Source organism: Hyla sarda, chromosome 11 (assembly GCF_029499605.1).
Source record: "Hyla sarda isolate aHylSar1 chromosome 11, aHylSar1.hap1, whole genome shotgun sequence".
NCBI lineage: Eukaryota > Metazoa > Chordata > Amphibia > Anura > Hylidae > Hyla > Hyla sarda.
Genome location: NC_079199.1, coordinates 29,100,580 through 29,120,290, shown reverse-complemented (window position 1 = coordinate 29,120,290; position 19,711 = coordinate 29,100,580). Strand labels below are relative to the sequence as shown.

At 42.7% G+C, this 19,711-nt stretch overlaps 1 protein-coding gene across 2 annotated transcripts in view; it reads right to left on the bottom strand.

Moving 5' to 3' along the window:
- Positions 1-4,593: 4,593 nt before the first annotated feature.
- The window catches only part of UBR1 (ubiquitin protein ligase E3 component n-recognin 1), a 117,380-nt gene continuing 102,262 nt past the window's right edge, over positions 4,594-19,711 (bottom strand). For both annotated transcript variants that reach the window (XM_056547108.1, XM_056547109.1), the window contains exons 38-48: positions 19,340-19,407; positions 18,400-18,547; positions 16,480-16,567; positions 15,441-15,577; positions 12,545-12,653; positions 10,163-10,219; positions 8,913-8,990; positions 7,718-7,888; positions 7,450-7,551; positions 6,610-6,772; positions 4,594-4,882 (exon numbers count right to left, since the gene is read on the bottom strand). In XM_056547108.1, coding sequence (XP_056403083.1) covers positions 6,631-6,772; positions 7,450-7,551; positions 7,718-7,888; positions 8,913-8,990; positions 10,163-10,219; positions 12,545-12,653; positions 15,441-15,577; positions 16,480-16,567; positions 18,400-18,547; positions 19,340-19,407 — 1,100 coding nt within the window. In that variant the 3' untranslated portion in view covers positions 4,594-4,882; positions 6,610-6,630. The remainder of the gene's footprint in view (positions 4,883-6,609; positions 6,773-7,449; positions 7,552-7,717; positions 7,889-8,912; positions 8,991-10,162; positions 10,220-12,544; positions 12,654-15,440; positions 15,578-16,479; positions 16,568-18,399; positions 18,548-19,339; positions 19,408-19,711) is intronic.

Here is a 19,711-nt window from a genome sequence, read left to right as displayed (position 1 = left end):
GCAAGCGTGACGTCACTGAAACCTGCGAGAGCTGCGATACACCATGCCCCGCATGCACTTCCAGAGTTTGAACTTCTGCAAGTCCAAGTGGAGACCAAACTAACTGTTTGACTTGCGCAGGAACAGAACAGAGCCACCTAGTGGCCATTTTTTTAATCACATTAAAAACATATAAAGGTTGAGAATTTTAACAGCAATTAAATAGAAAAGTGTCTTATAATAACGTAAGGAACTACATATTAAAAGTTTAGTTTGGTGACAGGTACTCTTTATTAATGGAACAAGAAACTGTAACAAGGTGTGTGATCATGGCACCCTAAGCTATTTAATGATAGAAACATCTAAATTATTTTGGGTTGGTCACAGGTCCTCTTTAAGGGTATGTTCACACATACATGATCCTGTGCAGATTTGATGCGCAGGATTTGTAACTGCTGATTAGAAGCTGTTCTCAGTCATTTAGTTTACATTGAAATCTGCAGCAGAAAGTCCTGCACATCAAATCTGCGTATGTGTGAACGTACCCTTAAAGACTTTTCTTTTCAGGTTTTAATTATTAGGGGTTTATTCAGTAAAATAATAATAAATCTACTGAAGCAGGGCCTGCACAATACATAGCCTGTGGGACTAGACTAGGACCTTCCTTGAAATCAGGGAGCTTTGGGTTGCTTTACTGCGGCCACACAGTGGGGGTGGGGATAGCGGACACACATGCAGCTGACATCTGCTGTCTCTGCCCTTTGTGTCAAGGAAGGTCCATTGGCTCCCTTTCCCGCAACTCACAGTGAAGTCACATTCGTCGATGACATCATCACACTGCTGCCCCGCAGGAAGAGGATCCGGGAGCTCATTGATTTAGGGTAAGTATAGTTGCTGTTTTTTAAGCATAGTATTACTAACTGAAAGAGGGGGATGGACTGTCTATGTACATATTTGAGGGTATGCCTATTTACCTAATGAGAAAAGGAAGAGTCTGCCTATTTACCTATTTGGGGATGATCTGGCTAATTGGATGCAAGTCTGTTAATTGAAGGGGGAGGGGACCTACCTTTCTAAAAGAAGAGAAAATAGTACAAAAGGGGTATTAGTTAGTACGACCTAATAGTAGGAGGGCTATTGGTGCAAAGGGGTCAATAATAGGGGTTTTACCAACCTGACTGCCTATTCGGGAGTCTACATACTATTTGGGCTATTTACCAACCATTTTGAAGGGATTAGTTGTCAACATGTGTTTGCCATATTCTGACCCCTATAAAAAAATTTCTTTAATAAACAGAGCAATACAATCATTTTTTTTGCTGTGATCTGTAGTTTTTATTGGTACCACATATGCGTAGATTGGACTTTTTAATAGATTTTTTTTCAATTTTTTTGGGATGATATATTAAATATTTTTTTTTGGAATATGGCAAAAGATGGCAATTTGAATTTAAATTACTGAGGGCATTTAAAAAAAAATATTTCAAGGGCTTGTCTCATTTCGCTCCCTCTGGCTTTCTCTGATACTCTGGCCTGTTTGTAGCACTGGAGATGGCCCGAAAAGCTGAAATCAGTTGAAGTGGGGAAGCTACAGTTTACATAAATCTTAAAGACTTTAAAGGGGTTATCCAGGAATCGAAAAACAGAAATAAATTATTTCAAAAACTGCTCCCTGTCTGTCTCCAGGTTGGGTGTAGTATTACAGCTTGGCTCCATTCACGTCATTGGAACTATGCTGCAGAGCCCCACCTTACCTGGAGACAGACAGGGAGCGTTTTTTGAGAAAAAAAAAAAAAAAAAAAAAAAACAGGCTCTGTTTTTCAATTCCCGGATAACCCTTAGGCTTCTTTCACACTACCGTCATGTTTCTGCATTCTGACACCTGTTATTCGGCAATAATGGGTCATGAAAAAATGGATGAAATAACTAACTGAACACAGAATAAAACAGATGACCAATTTTGACGGACATTTCGTCAAAATAACGGACATGTGCCATTCATTATCACCCATTATTTCATCTGTCATGCACCGTTATAGTCCGTTATTTTATTTCCATGTGATTTCCTCGTTGTGATGCTGTGCTGAGCACTAAGGGATGTCAATTGTGAACATCCGTCACCCATTGACTTCAGTGTTAAAATTTTTACTTCCATTATTCCACCATTATTTTTGACGGGACAAAAATTTGTGCATGCACCATTATTTTCACCGTCAAAAATAACTGACAATAGACATAACTGATCACGGAGGATGGTCAAAAAATCCCATTGACATGAATGGAATGATTTGACGGACGTTTTATGGGTTTTGTGACTGGAATTTATGATGGGAGATTTTGCAGGAACATGATGGTAGTGTGAAAGGGGCCTAAAAGAGTTGTGAGAAAAGCGTAGCCCTGCAGAATACTCTGTTTACTTAACTCCCAGAATTTTTTAAACACAGTGTCTCTCAGGGCAACACAATTTGTGTAGTCGATGGGGGGGGAGGGGGGTTACGCAAATTGAGTATCGTTCCCACTTTAGCTGCTTACGCTTTTTTTGACCACCTCCGGCTGCTGCAAACAGGCCAGAGAAGTGGAAAGATCTGCAAGGAGTAAGTTGGGACAACACCTTTTAAAATTTCTTTAAAATTTTTACACTTAAGTCCCCCTATGGGACTTTTCTATGCAATAATTTGTGTATACACTGTAGATAATATGCATATCATTTATATATTAGACTGGTGTCCTACCGGTACAGCGTGCCTGTGGCAGACTATAACAGTAGATCAATAATGGCAGTCACCGGGTCTGCTCCATACTCACAAAACGCCCTGCATGCATGGCAGTTGGGCAATAACAGGTTAAAAGTTACCAATTTAAAGGACCAATGTTCAAATTTTGTCTCATTCATTTTTAGATCATACAAAGCCTAATGCAATTATGGCCCAATAGTATTAATAGTTCTGCAACAGTTAAAAAGTCACAGTTCATGAACCCTGCTCTACAAAAAATGAAAATATACTGAAAATAAAGGCCTATTAGACTAAAGTTTTAAAATAAATAATACATATGTAGTTGAGCTCCCCTTTACACTTGTGATTCTGGGGGATAATTCAATGTTAAAAGAAACTTAATCACTAACATTTGGCCTATATAACAAACGGCAACATAATGTAACATTTTTATTTAATCTTGGGACATGTTTGTATGCCTACAGTCCCATCACTAAAGCAATTTTTCAACTGCTTATATAGATACAATGTAATACTATAGCATTGCAGTGAACTGTCAGATCGGTGATCTACTAGTACAGCCTACCTCTGGTTGCTGTAATAGCAGATCTACCATGGCAGCCATGAAGGCCTCCAAGAGCCCTTTGTCTGCCATGGCAACTGATCAGCCTGTGATTATGTAACAAGGGTGCTGATCGGACCCAGGAACTGGCTAGTGCACGGTGACTTACTGCCTAAATGTCGTTGGCAGCATTGATTTGATGTTGGTCTCTGTCCTTGGCTTTCAGCTGCTGAGCATGGAGACAGCTTGGCTCCCAAGCAGTCTTTATAACTCTTTTAATGCCACCATGATGTACAAAATGGTCTCAATCAATTGATTACACTTTGCATAAATCGTACAAGCGATTTAAAAAAAGATGTATAAATCCAGAATACCCCTAGGGCGGTTATTGGCATTACAGTTATCAGGTGAGTCCACTTTGTCTATTGACCTGACATAATGAATGTGACTGGTTGCTATGGTCAAATTTTTTCTTACAGTAGTTTATGTTCATTTTTTTTTGTTGTTTTTTTTTTTTTTTTTTATAAATCTCTCCACTGTCTTCCTATGTTTGAATAAATAATATTTTTACAAAATGTTTACATTTTAAAGGAGAATTGGGCTATAACACTTAACTTCCCCTGTGCCCGGGCTGCAAAAACGAAAAAACAAAACTTTAACTCACCTTCCTATGTTTCCCTGTTGCGCCGATATCGGCGTCCCATTCCTCCGCTGCTGCTCAGCTTCCTGCTTCTCAGGCTCAGAATGCCACACTGCGGTCAGCGTATCGCCAGCCGCAGCAATATCCCGCCTCAGCCGGTGATAGGCTGAACTCACTGTCATGTAAGGAGCCTGGGCAGAAGGGAGAAGGTGGGGCCCGAGCTCCTTACATGACAGTGCGCTCAGCCTATCACCAGCCGATGCGGGACATTGCTGCGAACGGGACGCCTATAAACACTCAGCCTATCACCGGCCAAGGAACGGAATGCCAATATCTGGGTAACGTGGGAATGTAGGAAGGTGAGTTAAAGTTAGTTTTTTTAGGTTTTGCAGCCCTGGCACAGGGGAAGTTATAATTGTTGCGCCGCAGTTCTCCTTTAAGTGTTTTTGCTATTGTAAAGTGATTAAAAGGGAATCTGTAATCTCTTTCCTGATGCCTGAGCTGAACTGGAGGCTTCTCCCCGCCTCTCCAGCCTTGATAAATAGGTCTCTCCCTGTTTGGGTATAGGAACAGATCTATCAATCAAAGCTAACAGGGCAGACAGAAGCCATTAGCAAGTGCCCCGATTACTTGCGTGTCAGACGGCATGAAATACATGCTTAATATTTTTCACAACCGTGAACTTTAAAAGAAGTAATGCAAATTGTATATAATGTTTTCAAAACATACACTTTATTCTTTTTATTAAAACAAAGGGAAAAATTACCAACCATATCATCAAGCCAGGTATAGTTGGCAATGTTGGACTAATATAATGTGACCCAACATAAACATATAAATCATAGTTTAATAGTGCAGCATATCTTGGCTTCTCTTTATGTTGGTGTGGGGAATCGTCACATAATTATGCGATTTTCCAAGTAAAAAAATATATCCACATACATTGCAGTCATTACGATGTGTAGGAATATCATTTAAAGCTTGCCCCTATAAAAAAAATGAACATGTTTGGATATCAGGGTTTGTAGAACATAAGTACATGCACATCTCAAGACCCTAGTTTTGTGGTTATAAATACTATAATTTAATGTATTGTTAATAAAAGTTATACAATCTAGTTTTTGTCAGATTTTTATGGCAAAATGTCTTATATTTGGAATGTCTCTCATGATCTATCACTTTAAATGACTAGGTTAAACTATCCAGCAGTATGCCATACAATGCATTTGTTAAGTCTTCAGACCCTTCATTTTAAATAGTTATGTTGTGTCCTCCTCCTAAACTTAAACGGAAAACGTTTGGAGCAACCAGAACTCTTCCTAGAGCTTACTGCTCCACCAAACTGAGTAATCGGGGGAGGAGGGCCTTGCTATGAAAGGTAACCTAGAACGTAATTGTCACTCTAGCTGAGCCCAAAAGATTGTGTGGAGATGGGAGAAACCAATCTGGGCTTTACGGCAGAATGGCCATAAAGAAGCCTTCCTTCAGTAAAAGACACATGAAAGCCAACTGGAGTTTGCAAAAAAGCATCTAAGGAACTCTCAGACTATGAGAAACAAGATTTTGAGGTCTGATGAAACCAAGCTTAAAGGGGTTCTCCATTGTTCTGCCTTCCGGAGCTCCGCTCGCAGCGTCCGGAAGTTTATTACTCTGAACGTTGTGTGCGGGCTTCCGTGTTCGAGGTCGCCCCCTCGTGACGTCACGCCCGCCCCCCTCAAGACATCATGCCCACCCCCTTGGGACGTCACGCCCGCCTTCTCAACGAAAGTCTGTGGGAAGGGGGCGCGACCGCTGAGGGGGCGGGCGTGACGTCACCAGGGGGTGTGCGTGATGTCACGAGGGGGGCCGGCGTGACGTCACAAGGGGGCGGCCTCGAACACGGAAGCCCGCACACAGCGTTCGGAGTAATAAACTTCTGCGAGCGGAGCTCCGGAAAGCAGGGCAGTGGAGAACCCCTTTAAACGTTTTGGCCTCAACTCTAAATGTCTAAATTCCAATATTCAGATTGGACCTAAGGTTCACCATCCAACAAGACAATGACACCTGAGCACACCGCCAAGATAACACAGGAGCGGCTTAGGGACAAATCTGTGGATGTTCTTGAGTGCCCCAGCCAGAACACTGACTTGAACCCAGTTGAACATCTCTGGAGGGACCTGAAAATGGCTTCCGCTAATGGACCCCATCCAACCTGACAGAGCTTAAGAGGCAAAAAAAGAAATTGCTGAAAATTCCCAAATCCAGGTGTGTAAACCTTGTGGCCTCATCAAGAAGACTGTAGCCTGGAATCGCTGCCAAAGGGGCTTCAACTAAGTACTAATGAATGGATCTACATACTTAGGTCACTGCAAGATTTTTGTTTTTTCCTTTTCAACAAGATTTCTAACAATCTGTTTTCACTTTGTCATTATGATTTACTGAGTGGAGATTGATGGGGGGAAACTTTTCTTTTAGCCCAAGTCTGCGACATAACAAAATAAGAAAAAAGTGAAAGGGTCTTAAAACTTTCTGAATGCATTGTAAATCTGCTGTGCCCTCTTCACTGGATGTAGAGGCCCCAATGCAAAAAAAAAAAAAAATAAGTCAAGTGCAATACAACTGTGGAGAAAAATCATATTACAAAACAATAAGAATAAAGGGAACAGACTAGATATACTGTATAAATGTTGGGTACGATTGCTGTGCACATAAAATACAAGGTATGAGCTTCTTACCAACTGCATATGTGGAGACATTTAAAGAAGACTCCAATTGAAGCCAAAAAATGTCTGGCTTATTTCTAAGCTACGAGCAATTTCCTCAACAACACAGTGCTGTTGCCACATGAGGTGCAGCTTCCGGTATCTTTCATGCGAGAGTCGTAGTGGATTTCCACGTCTTTACAAGAGAACATAGAGAAAACAAAATGACATATTATATGACAGCGATATGGACAAGTTTACAAGGCCACTATATGATGGTAAACCGTTGCATAGGTTTCTTGTGAAATCCCCTTTATTTAAAGGGGTACTCCGCCCCGAGACATCTTATCCCCTATTCAAAGGATAGGGGATAAGATGTCTGATGGCGGGGGTCCCGCAGCTGGGACCCCCGCGATCTATGTACAGCACCCGGGATTCGTTTAGAACATTGGGTGTGGGCGGCAGGGGTCGTGATGTCACGGCCACACCCCCTCGTAACGTCACACCACGCCCCCTCAATGCAAGTCTATGGGAGGGGGCGTGACGTAGTCACGCCCCCTCCCATAGACTTGCATTGAGGGGGCGTGATGTGATGTCACAAGGGGCATGTGACGTCACGAGGGGCATGTTCCGAACGCTGGGGCAGCGGGGTACCCCTTTATAAGAGGTTGACTACACTTTTCAATGCAATAGGAAAAAAAGAGCAGGGTATACGTGTACCAAAAGGACACACTTACCATATGCTGGACCCATTATATGGTATGGACACCAATGATGAATATAAGGATAGTATTTTAGGCGTATACACCGAAAATAAACCACAATCATACCATAGTGTGAGCACAGTCTAAGATTTTAGAGGATGACTCTTACTTTAAACCAGGATCAGTTTCCCCATACTCGTCTAGATATGGCGCTGGGTACAGGCAACCTCTTGTTTTCCCCTCAATAAGAACAACTTTACATTCTCTAATCCTGCAAAATACAAAACAGTATGTATAACCAAAAGCTCCTGTGACCCCTAAAGTTCACTTGTATGCTCAGCTATTGTCCACCAAAAATCAAGTATGATGCTGATAATATTAGTACTGCTTTACTTTTATGTTTTTGTAATAGATGTTTGTCAGATTTAGCAACTCACTTGAGGAATATACAGATTCCAGCTCCGCAGTGCAATGCATGTGCAGTACAAGCCCCCAGCTCCTCCCCATTGATCACCTCCTGACAACACGTGTTCTGAGAGCACAGTATGGCCCCACACAGCAGACACAGCACCGGGTGCTTACGTTCAGCATCCTGGGATTTTGGGCACCTAAAACCATGACATTATTAACGTTATGCTTTTTGCACCATCTATTTATAGTAAGAACATTTGAATTATTAAAAATGCAAATCGTCAATGTAGCGTCTACAGATAAAATTGGTATTCAGTATTCACCAAGATTATTGTTCAGGTCATATTGGCCTAAATAGCTGTGAAAATTAAGCCAATGTAAAATAGGATTAAAAAAAAATATATATATATATTGCCCACGAAAACTAACACGTACATGGGTTATCCCAAGATTATAAGTTATCACCTATCTACAGTTTAGGTTAGCATTTGAAAGGTGGGGGTCCAACTTGACCCCCCTGAGAAAAGGGACCCTAAATTGTGTGCTAAATGGAGGTCCCAGTGGTGGGATCTTCACTGACCAGATATTGAATATCTGTAAAGAAACTAAAGAAAGAGGCGCGCTCCTAATGTAATACTGTTGGTAATTATGATTAGCAAGTGCAAGTTAATGCACCTTACCGTGTCCTGTTGCGCTGAGGGCACAACACCTTGATGTGCATGTAGGCTTGCACGAAGCCGAACTCCGAGTGGTATCACCGGTGCTGGTGGGTAAGTGGCTGCCTCTGCGTCCTTAACCGTGACTGGCAGGTCAGGTAAAACGTAACTGAACTTTGTAGAAAATTTGGACGAGAATCGGTGCCTTCTTGTAGTAGATGGGTGGAAATAAAAGATAAAAACTAGCCCAGGTGTATACCAATGTGATCTATATCTCCCAATGTGCAATCATGCGACTCCCGCAATGCGGGAGTCGCATGAGTGCACATTGGGAGATATAGATCACATTGGTATACACCTGGGCTAGTTTTTATCTTTTATTTCCGCCCATCTACTACAAGAAGGCGCCGTGTCTCGTCCAAATTTTCTACAAAGTTCAGATATTGAATTTACCACTTATTCTGTGTATAGGTGATAAGTTATAATCTTGAGATATCCCTCTTAACATATGGATAAGCAATGTTGTCAATTTTAACCGTAAAGGAGAAAATGTTGTATTGAATACCTGAAATGGGACGCTTGATTGAGCAGAACGCTGTAATCTTCAGGCAGCTCTGCTAGGGTGTTAAGATACCTTGGGTACCTAAAACAGATGAGCGATAGCCCATTTTATTAGACATTGTGGTCTCTCATAATTTGTCAGCACAGCTTTACTAGTTTGTGACCCCACAACATTTTCATGTGGGAGATTAGCTTGGTTGAACCAGTCAAATAGAGGCAAAATAACAGTCAGAGACAGAGGCATGAGAGTATTGTTTAAACAGGGCTTCGTCTCATTTTATTCTTCACAAAACAAATACAGCCTTTAGCTTCAGGCATAAACAAATACAATATAAAAAATGCCTGTTTAGAGATAACTACACAGAAATCTTTCATATCTAAATAGGTGACTTATTACCAGCCAGCAACAATGGGTTACTCGCACTAGACAAATGTCCCCTTTGAGGCTGTACACCTCAGGAAATCAGAGGTTCCAATCAGAAATCAGAGGTACAACCTCACTTACAGACTGACTCTTACCTAATTGTAAAGACCAGTAAAGAGCTGTCTTCAGCAACTGTGCTGATCTGGGCTAGTCTGAATACCTGGAGTGGCCCAGGAAGGGGATTAAAATGCCCCACTGCCAACCTGCCTTTCATCCCATAAAAATCCAGGCCAGAGAACAAGACTTATCAAAAGTCCCAATATCTTACCTAGGTTTCCCTGGATGAGATATGCGCTTACTGAAACCTGGTATCCAAACAGGACAGGTACCTTGGGGTACCAAGCATATTAATGAGTGTGGTGGAATTGCCAGAAATAGCTGTTGGCCTAATCAGTATTCAGCCAACTGCTTTGGTATCTTGTGTGTATGGTGTATAGTTTTAGAAGCACTGCCCCTGTAAGTGCTAAATACATTGGCGTAGGCCACAGCTGTTTCCCCCATGTATACATTACAGATTTGCATTAACTACAATGCCCTGTAAACTAATATTTTTGTTGATCTGTTTTTTACTGCTTCTATTAATTAAATCAGTACTTTTTCTACATACTCTATAAATGTGGCTGAAAGGAATGTGTCTTCCAGGACTCCCTCTAATACTGAGAATATGGGGACCTGGTTCCTGTTCTTGGCAGAGCAGCTAAGGGGAGCCAGGGCACCACTATTCACTTTTTGTGGCATAGCCAAATGACTTGCCATAAGGCATTCGAGAGAATAAAAATCTCTGAAATCCTGATATGCACTGACTTAAATCGTTACAGAAGTGGACTAACCTGATTGTGCTAGATTTACCAGTGACGGCACTTAGAACAGCTGGGTCGGATCCCCATCTAGACGACAGAAGAGAGACAGATGTGACAGCTGCAGACTATTCACCAGACTAAATCTTCACACTTGTATTTCATAATTCATGCAATGTGGATACCAGTCAAGGATTAGATGGTGTATTCATTTATTTATATCTTATCAGGCACAGTACTGAGAATTCTTTATTTCATACATGTTGTCTCTAGGGCAGGAGGATTATGATAATAACTAATACAGGAAGCCATAGCTATACTTTTATAGGTTATTATAAGAAATATATTAAATAAAACTTCCGACAGGTCAGGTGACTTAACAAAATCCAGTAAAGACAACAACGTACATATATGTAGCATTAAAGGAGTAGTCCGGCTCTGCCATAGAGATGTATTGAGGGGGCGTGTCGGCCGCCGCTTCTTGCGGGGGTCGACACCCGCTATCTGGGCCAAGAGCCGGGGCCACGTACAGAGAGATCACAGGGGGCCCCAGCGGTCGGACCCCCCGCGATCTCAAACTTATCCCCTATCCTTAGGATAGGGGATAAGTTTTTCACCACTGGACTACCCCTTTAAATCTTCCGAAAAAGCATTTACTTTACTATTGGGCTGGGACTTGCATCCATAATACAGATTCAAACATGTATTCCTATTACGAACGTGTAAAAGGGGCCTCAGTCTCACTCTGCAGTGAACTCCTCCAACTTCTCCATTCTGCAAAGACTATTATGGGAAGTAACCTGATCCCTCAGGAGATGAACTTCAGCAGTTTTTGAGCATGAATTAAATGGGTTATCCAGGAAAAAACTTTTTTTTTATATATCAACTGGCTCCAGAAAGTTAAACAGATTTGTAAATTACTTCTATTAAAAAAAAATCTTAATCCTTTCAGTACTTATGAGCTTCTGAAGTTAAGGTTGTTCTTTTCTGTCTAAATCCTCTCTGATGACACGTGTCTAGGGAAACGCCCAGTTTAGAAGCAAATCCCCATAGCAAACCTCTTCTAAACTGGGCGGGTCCCGAGACACGTGTAATTAGAGAGCACTTACGAGAGAAAAGAACAACCTTAACTTCAGAAGCTCATAAGTAATGAAATGATTGAGATTTTTTTAGTAGAAGTAATTTACAAATCTGTTTAACTTTCTGGAGCCAGTTGATATATATATATAAAAAAGTTTTTTCCTGGAATACCCCTTTAAGGAATTTAAGAGGAAGAAGAGAAGAAAAGAAGACTGGTAAATGGACAAAGAAGCATTTTTCTGTGAAATGCATTATATTGTTACCATGAAGGTGCACTTGGCCTAAATTAATGTTTAGGTAGGTGGCACGTGCCAAACTATCCTCCACAGAAATGTCAGAAAGCATTCCACCAGAACATTGCAGAGCATCACGCTTCCTCCTCCTGCTTCCCTTCTTTCCATAGTACACCTGGGTGCCATTTTGGACATACTCTGACCCATTTAACCATCACAATCCGTGCTCAGATCCTTACACTTGCCAGTTTTTTTTTTCCTGCCTCTATATAGCAGCCTCAATAGGTGACTGTACACACCACTTAAAAGGTGTCATATAATCAATGTTATTCTTATCACTTCTGAGTGGCTTTCATATTATGGCTGTTTGTTGTATGCTCAGCACTAGAGATGAGCGAACTTACAGTAAATTCGATTCATCACGAACTTCTCGGCTCGGCAGTTGATGACTTTTCCTGCGTAAATTAGTTCAGCCTTCAGGTGCTCCGGTGGGCTGGAAAAGGTGAATACATTCCTAGGAAAGAGTCTCCTAGGACTGTTATCCACCTTTTCCAGCCCACGGGAGTACCTGAAAGCTGAACTAATTTATGCAGGATAATTCATCAACAGCCGAGCCGAGAAGTTTGTGACGAATTTACTGTAAGTTCGCTCATCTCTACTCAGCACATCAAGTGCCCTTTGCAATTGGCCGCAACATATACGAGAGCAGGAAGCTGTCAGAGTGGCTTCATGTTTGTCCTTGTGAGATGCACCATAGACCAGTGTTTCCCAACCAGGGTGCCTCCCGCTGTTGCAAAACTACAACTCCCAGCATGCCCGGACAGCCAAAGGCTGTCCGGGCATGCTGGGAGTTGTAGTTTTGCAACAGCTGGAGGCACATTGGTTGGGAAACACTGCCATAGACAATCTAGTTTCAGAGGAGACTAATAGAACTAGTCCATGCAGCAGCTCGTAAAGATGGATCTGCAGCAACTCTGACTGCTTCCTGCTGTTAAAGCTTCTTACAGAGAAATAATTTCAGCATGTTCCAATGCATTCCTTACAATAATACAGAAGGTCTTTAACATACATGTAATCTAGTAACATACTACACAAACCGCACCTCTGAATAAGTGGTTTCACAGTGTCCCAGTACTCTTGAAAAAGGACAAACAAGTTAGTAGGAAGACAGAGGTAGCTACACAGAGCTTCCAGCGGATCTTCTGAGGCCACTGTAAAAGAAATGGGTAAAATACAGATTAATAAGAAGTAGGGATCGACCGATATCGTTTTTTTAGGGCCGATACCGATAATCGGTGGAGGTTAGGGCCGATAGCCGATAACTTATACTGATATTCCGGTATAAGTTATCGGCTATTTATGCCCCCGCGACACCGCTGCAGATCATTGATTTAAAGCGGGCGCTTTAAATCAATGCACTGTAGTGGCTTTTGCGGGGCCATAGGCCGCCGCCACCACCACCCGCTTCTCTCCCCCTATTTGTCAGGGTGGTCCGGGCCATCCTTCCTTCTTTCCTGTAGTGTCCGGCGGCATTCCGGGTGAAGGGTGAACCGGTCCGGGCTGTCCTTCTTCTCCGGCGGTCATCTTCTCCACTCTGGGCAGGCTCCGGCCTAGTACACTGCATAGACGCCGCTGCGCAGTGACGCACCTGACGTCACGGCGTAGCGGCGTCTATGCAGCGTACTAGGCCGGAGCCTGCCCGGAGTGGAGAAGATGACCGCCGGAGAAGAAGGACAGCCCGGACTGGTTCACCCTTCACCCGGAACGCCGCCAGACACTACAGGAAGGATGGATGGCCCCGACCACCCCCATTACGGGTAAGTTTAATTTTTTTTATTGACTCGGAGGGTGGAGGAAGGGCCCGACCGGTATAGCGGTATGGGCAAAAATCCATACCCGTATACCGCCCAGCACTACAGCGGTGCGGGGGGGGCAGGGGGGCGGTCGGGTTCGCTGTGCGGCGGGTCGGGGGGGGGGGGGGGGGGGGGGGGGGGGTGGTCGCGGTGTGGGCGGTGCGGGGGGTGGGGCATTATCGACAAGGTAATTGCCGATACCGATAATGCACAAAATCGTGATTATCGCCCGATAATATCGGCCATACCGATAATCGGTCGATCCCTAATAAGAAGGACAGTAAGGATACATTAGAGGCTTTCTAGCTTCAGATCTGCTTCCAGATACTGGATGGGTTAAGGTCTTCCGACCGTCAGGTGAACTGAAGGGACAGCTGTAAGTTTAATACTACAGTCTTTTTTCACACTTTAACAACAGTAGAGAACATCTGTTGTCGGTGGGATAAATGTAATGTACAATACATGCCGGATAGTTTTCATAGTTTTGAAAAGCCAGAAAAATAATCTGTGCTTGTATTAAAGGACATCTGCAGTCATATAACACTTATCCCCTATCCACAGAATAGAGGATAAGTGTATGATCGCGGGGGGGGGGGGGGGGTTTGCCGCGGCTCTCCCGTGCAAGTGGTGTGCCGGCTGCAACGCCTCCTCCATGTAGTTCTATGGGAGAGGAGGGGATGCAGTGTTCGTGACTCCCCGCCTCTCCCATAGAGCTATATAAGGATGGGGCGTGGAAAGGGGCGTACCGTCGAACTCAGTGAGGTCGACGCTACGTGCATTAGCCAGCGCACAGCGCGGCAATGCTGGGGCCCCGTTTGGGTGATCGCGGGGGGTCCTAGTGGTGGGACCACCAGCAATTAAACACTTATCCCCTATGCTGTGGATAAGGGATAAGTGTTATATCACTGCAGGTGTCCTTTAATCATAACTTAGGCTGGGTTCACATCACGTTTTTGCCATACTGTTTTCAATTAGTTTTTCTAAAGAAAACCGTATGGCAAAAAAACATGTATCGAACCATATGGGAAAAAGTAAAGCGTATGCGATTTTAAACCGTATACTGTATATGGACTATAAAAGTGCATACGGTTACGTCCGTTTTAAATTTTTTTTAAAACATACGTTTTTGAAAATGTTATTTTAAATAAATACATTTTTAAAAATCTTAACTTTAGGATGCAAATGCGCATGTGCAAAGTAAAAACCGTATACGGTTTTCCCGTATGGAACCATATACTTGTGCGTTTCCCATTGCCGTCTATGTTTTAAAAAAAAATGTATGCGGTTGCAGTACGGTTTTTAAACCGGAGACAAAACCGTGGTCAACCACGGTTTTGAGTACGGAAAAAAAAAACGTATTGCAAGCAAATCGTCTGCAACCGGATGCATACGGTTTTCAATTATTTGTCTATGCGTACGGTTTTTAATACGGTTCCATACGTTTTCAATAATGAAAACGTATACGGGAACTGTAGTTGAAAAACGTGGTGTGAACCCAGCCTAACTGTCTTCAGTTCAAAGATTCAGTATATTGTCCCATAAATATCATTAGGGGCAGACAATTGGTTATGGTAACTTTCAATTACTTCCTTTATATTACTTCCAGCCATTTGAGACCACATTTTTTGTTTAAATTTTATACTTGGAGGGGTGTAAACTCCATATGTAATGCACCTTGAACATTTTCCAGGCAGCATTAAGGTAGCACCTGTGAGGCCATGCACCTATATTAGCCAACTTAGGTGGGGCTTGCAGTTTGCCTCCCTCCTTCCATTGTATTTGTGCTTAGTCACGCTGGAGGGTACCTGGGAGGAGGCTGCGAGTTGGCCTAATGCTGCCGTAATTGCTCACTGGCCCCTGTTTTGCTTATCACGTACAGGAAAGATTAGCATTAGGTCCCGTGCCATTTGAGAAACCTTGGCGTTGGTGTGCGGGCTCTGGTATGTCCTTCATATAAGGATATACTGGCTAATGTCTCAAATTTAACATCAGTGTTGAGGGATAGCCAATGTCATTGTATACATCTACCACAGTAGTGCACCTAAATTCCTGTATTGTTATATATATATATATATATATATATATATATATATATGTTAGGATCTATGACAAAATACATGTTTTTTACGACTTATGGAAGCTTACATGAAGACGTCAGCTCATCCGGTGGAGTCACTCCCAGAAAATAGTGGAAGAACAGGGCAGAACACCGCAGGTAAGGGACAATCCCCTTTTTCACACAGCCCCAGATATACCAGCCTGGAACTTCAGCTGCTTTGAAGCTGTAACATATAAATGATGCAAAAACAGCATCTTTAATATTTGCCATCCACTAAAACACAAGTGATGGTGAAAAGTGGCCTTTGCCAGATTTATGAAAGATAAGCACCTTTTGTCATCTTCTTTTGTGAAATGCATTCCATGTACAAATTTCTGTGAAACTAAATTCCTTTTTAGTCAAATGCTTAAAGGGTTACTCCGCCCCTAGACATCTTATCCCCTATCCAAAAGATAGGAGATAAGATGTCTGATTGGGGGGGGGGGGGGTCCCGCCGCTCCATGCCGGATGACTGGCGATGCGGGGCGGAGGCTCGTGACGCCACTGCCACGCCCCGCTCGTGACTTCACGGCCACGCCCCCTCAATGCAAGTCTATGGGAGGGGGCGTCACGCCCCCTCCCATAGACTTGCATTGAGGGGGCGTGACGTAACGAGCCTCCGGCGCTGCACCTGAAGTTCTTTTGACGCTCTTTTGCACAGCGGACCCCATCAGAAAAGTTACTGTTTTGACAGATTCTGCAAACTAAGCTCCTTGGATAGAACTTCAACACAGTTGTAAACCTAGGCTTACTTAAGCTGGCCATACACATAAAAGTGACAGCTCTTTCTCCTGATCCACCAATACATGGGCACAGTCATCTTGGACAAGTGTGGATGCCAGACTCCTCTGGTGGTGGCTTATTTCTGAGAGAATGAAAATATTAGGCAGCTGAAATCTAACATGCCTAACCCTTGACATCAGGATATCGGGGGACTGTTGGTAGGCCACCATACAACACATATGCTGGCCCCATGGATAGTTAACTTATTTCTATGGCCAGATTTAAATAAATAATTAGATGATCTTCTTCACATATTATCTAATGCACAGAAAACAAAAATCAAAACAACAATGTTAAACTAACCCATCGATGAGCAGTGAAAGGTCCTGGCACAAAGCAGCTGCACTATGAGCTTCCTCACAGTCACTTGGCTTGTCAGACGGAAGATTGGCTGTCAAAAGATTGAAAAAATATTGTATGAATTTTGGAAAGATGTCAACAATCCCTTAAAGGGTACCTTTTGATATATTATAGATTAATATATGCAGAATAACTTTACAGTTGCATGTTAGTAAAAAATATGCTTCTTTTTATTTAATTTTCCACTTTGAAGAAATGACCACTAGGGGTCTCCCTACCAGTCCTGGCAGCAAGCATTTCAGACTCATGCTGGAGTCCTAAACACTATGAGCTGCTAGTCTGCTTTGTTCACAAAGGAGAACACTCAGAGTTGCCATCCTGCTTTGTTCACAGCCTGTTTGGCTGTGAACAAAGCAAGCTGGCAGCTCTTAGTGTTTAGGACTCCAGCACGAGTCAGAAATGCTTGCTGACAGGACTGATCGGGAAAAATACAATAGAAAGAAGCATATTTTTCATTAACATGCTATTGGAAAGTTATTCAACATTCATTAATCTAAAATATATCAAAAGTTTATTTGATGAGAGGTACCCTTTAAAAGAAGTACATGCTGCAGACTTATAGGGGGACATTTATCATTGGCTTAACACCACTTCCATGTTCTAAATGTCCCTGCAAATTTAGTGCAATAGCATTTTTTGCGCAATTCTTTTTGAGCAATTTTCGGTAGAACATCTTTCAAAGTTGTCTACTGTTTGGTGCACTGTACCCCACTTTATGAAGTAGAGCTGTATTTATTACTTGCGCAAATTTAATTTAGAAGTTTTTTTGCACAAAGCCTACTTTTCTTTGCGCAAATCTACACCATCTAATAGGACACGTACAAAATTGTCAGATGCCAGAGCACCAAGCTTAAATGGGTACTCTCATTAAACTTAATTTTTTTAATTAAAAAGATTATGCCAAAATAAATATATTTCTAATATATGTTAATAAAAAAAAACTTGTTTTCACAGTTTTTTTTTTACATTAGAAAACCTGGCCACTAGGTGTCACCCTATATGGCTCAGGAATCCTTTTCCCCCCTTCACGTTGAGCACGTTCGGACCACTGCTGGCCGGGCAGCGTGGTCCGAAATGCTTGTCCTCAGCTCGCTCTATACCTGTATATGAAACAGGCAGAGAGCGAGCACAGTGCTCGTATGCGTACGGTGCGTGTAATTTAAATATCCCTGCCCCCTGCATCTCCCTCTTCTCAGTTTAGCCTGTGCGCACATGGTGCCTGTAATTTTAATTTCCCCGCCCCCTGCATCTCCCTCTTCTTAGTGCAGGAAGACGGGCGGAAGCCAGCCGGCCAGGCTTCAGATGACGTCGCACCTGCCGGGCCAGGCCCACTTACTGCCCTCCGCAGAGAGCTCAACACTGAGCTACCCAAGAGGCTATATGAAAATGTATGTTAATGGGGTTTTGGATAAAAAATAAATACAGGGATAGAAGTAGTTAGTGTCAGGGACAGAAGGGAGGGGGATTAGGGAAAGTTTAGTTAATGATAGTTACTCTTTAAACCAATCTCTGCAGATCACTGGTTTCTATAATTGTGCAAAATTTATCAAGTCCTGTGCGCCTTTTTAGTAAATTTTGAGCAACTGTGCAATATGTCTCCCATAGAGTCTATGAAACAAGGGAGGGCCCCTTGGAAAATAGAGAAAATTGGAGGACCTGCAACTCCTTATTTACTTGAACAAGACTATAGAACAGCCGTGCACAGTAATGGTTAGAGAGCAGTGTAGTGTTGAGAAAAAGCCAATAAAGCTGCATCTTTGGTCTTGGCATTATGGGGTCTGAGATGTGCTAGGTAAGTTATGGCAGCTCCCCCCCACCCCCACCCCAAGGAAACACCTATTGAGATTGTGTAGTTCCCTTTACCTGTGGCTGATAACATGATTTGTAGAATGTGGGTCATAGTGAGGAGGTGGAAGAGGTAGAGATGGTTGTATGAAGAGACTGTAGATGATGGGTGCAGCCCCACACCTTCCTCATAGTATAAAGAGGGAAAGGCCAAAACTGATCCCACCTAAGACAAAAGAGAGTTATGAGAAACAACAGGGAACATAAATGCTTAAGGATAGGGTCACACATAACGGATCTGCAGAGTATATTTTACGCTGCGGATCTGCCGATGACCCAACCCTATAGTGTGCCTCTAGCTGTTTTCCCCCCGTGTGCTGCTCGCAGTGGCAATCCAGTGCTATAAGCAGCCACACGGGGATAAACAAGTTGTGCTCGCACAGACATCGGGACTGCTCCGCGATGTCTGTGAGTACACTGTGTGTACACTGCTCGTAGTGGCAGACTACTGCTGCGAGCAGCACACAGGGGGAAAACAGCTGGAGGCACACTATAGGGCAGTGGTCTCCAACCTGCAGACCTCCAGATGTTGCAAAACTACAACTCTCAGCATGCCCAGACAGCCGTTGGCTGTCTGGGCATGCTGGGAGTTGTAGTTTTGCAACATCTGGAGGTCCACAGGTTGAAGCCCACTGCTATAGGGTCATTGGCAGATCTGCAGCGTAAAATACTCTTCGGATCCGTTACGTGTGACCCTACCCTAAATTAGAGTGGAAGATTATTTGTTTAATTACCGACATCCATGATAAAGGTAATGCGCGCAACACTGCTTATATTACAAATGTAATACATCAAGTAGGCATCATTCATGCAAACACTATAACTAGAAACAAGCAACTAGTGACTGTTTATGCTGAGACACTGGTAGTTGTTGCCAAGAAGAATCAGAGAAAAGATTAAATGCTTTATGGCAAACTTTGTGAAAGTAGGAGTTACACTATAAAATACAAAAACTTACCAGAAGATGGAACACATCCACAGACAGGAAGGATGGCGTTCCCTCAAGCTTTATATTAGGCAAGAAAACTAGATGCAAAGATCAAAGAGCAAATTACTATGGATCAGTTTAGTTATGATCATCAGTGATGGAAACTGACAAATATCGGATATAGGTAGAAAATAGATGACTGGGATTTGTCTTCTCATTTTGTATATACAGTAGTATGTATGTTTTATTGGATTCCTTTTCTACCCATCACCATCATGTTAACAAAAATCTATCAAACACTGAACTGATGAATTTAAAAGCAAATAAATCCAAGATGACATTACAATCTACTAGTTTCCTATCCTGTGGAAATCTACAATTGGCTGTGAGAGATCAAAAAGC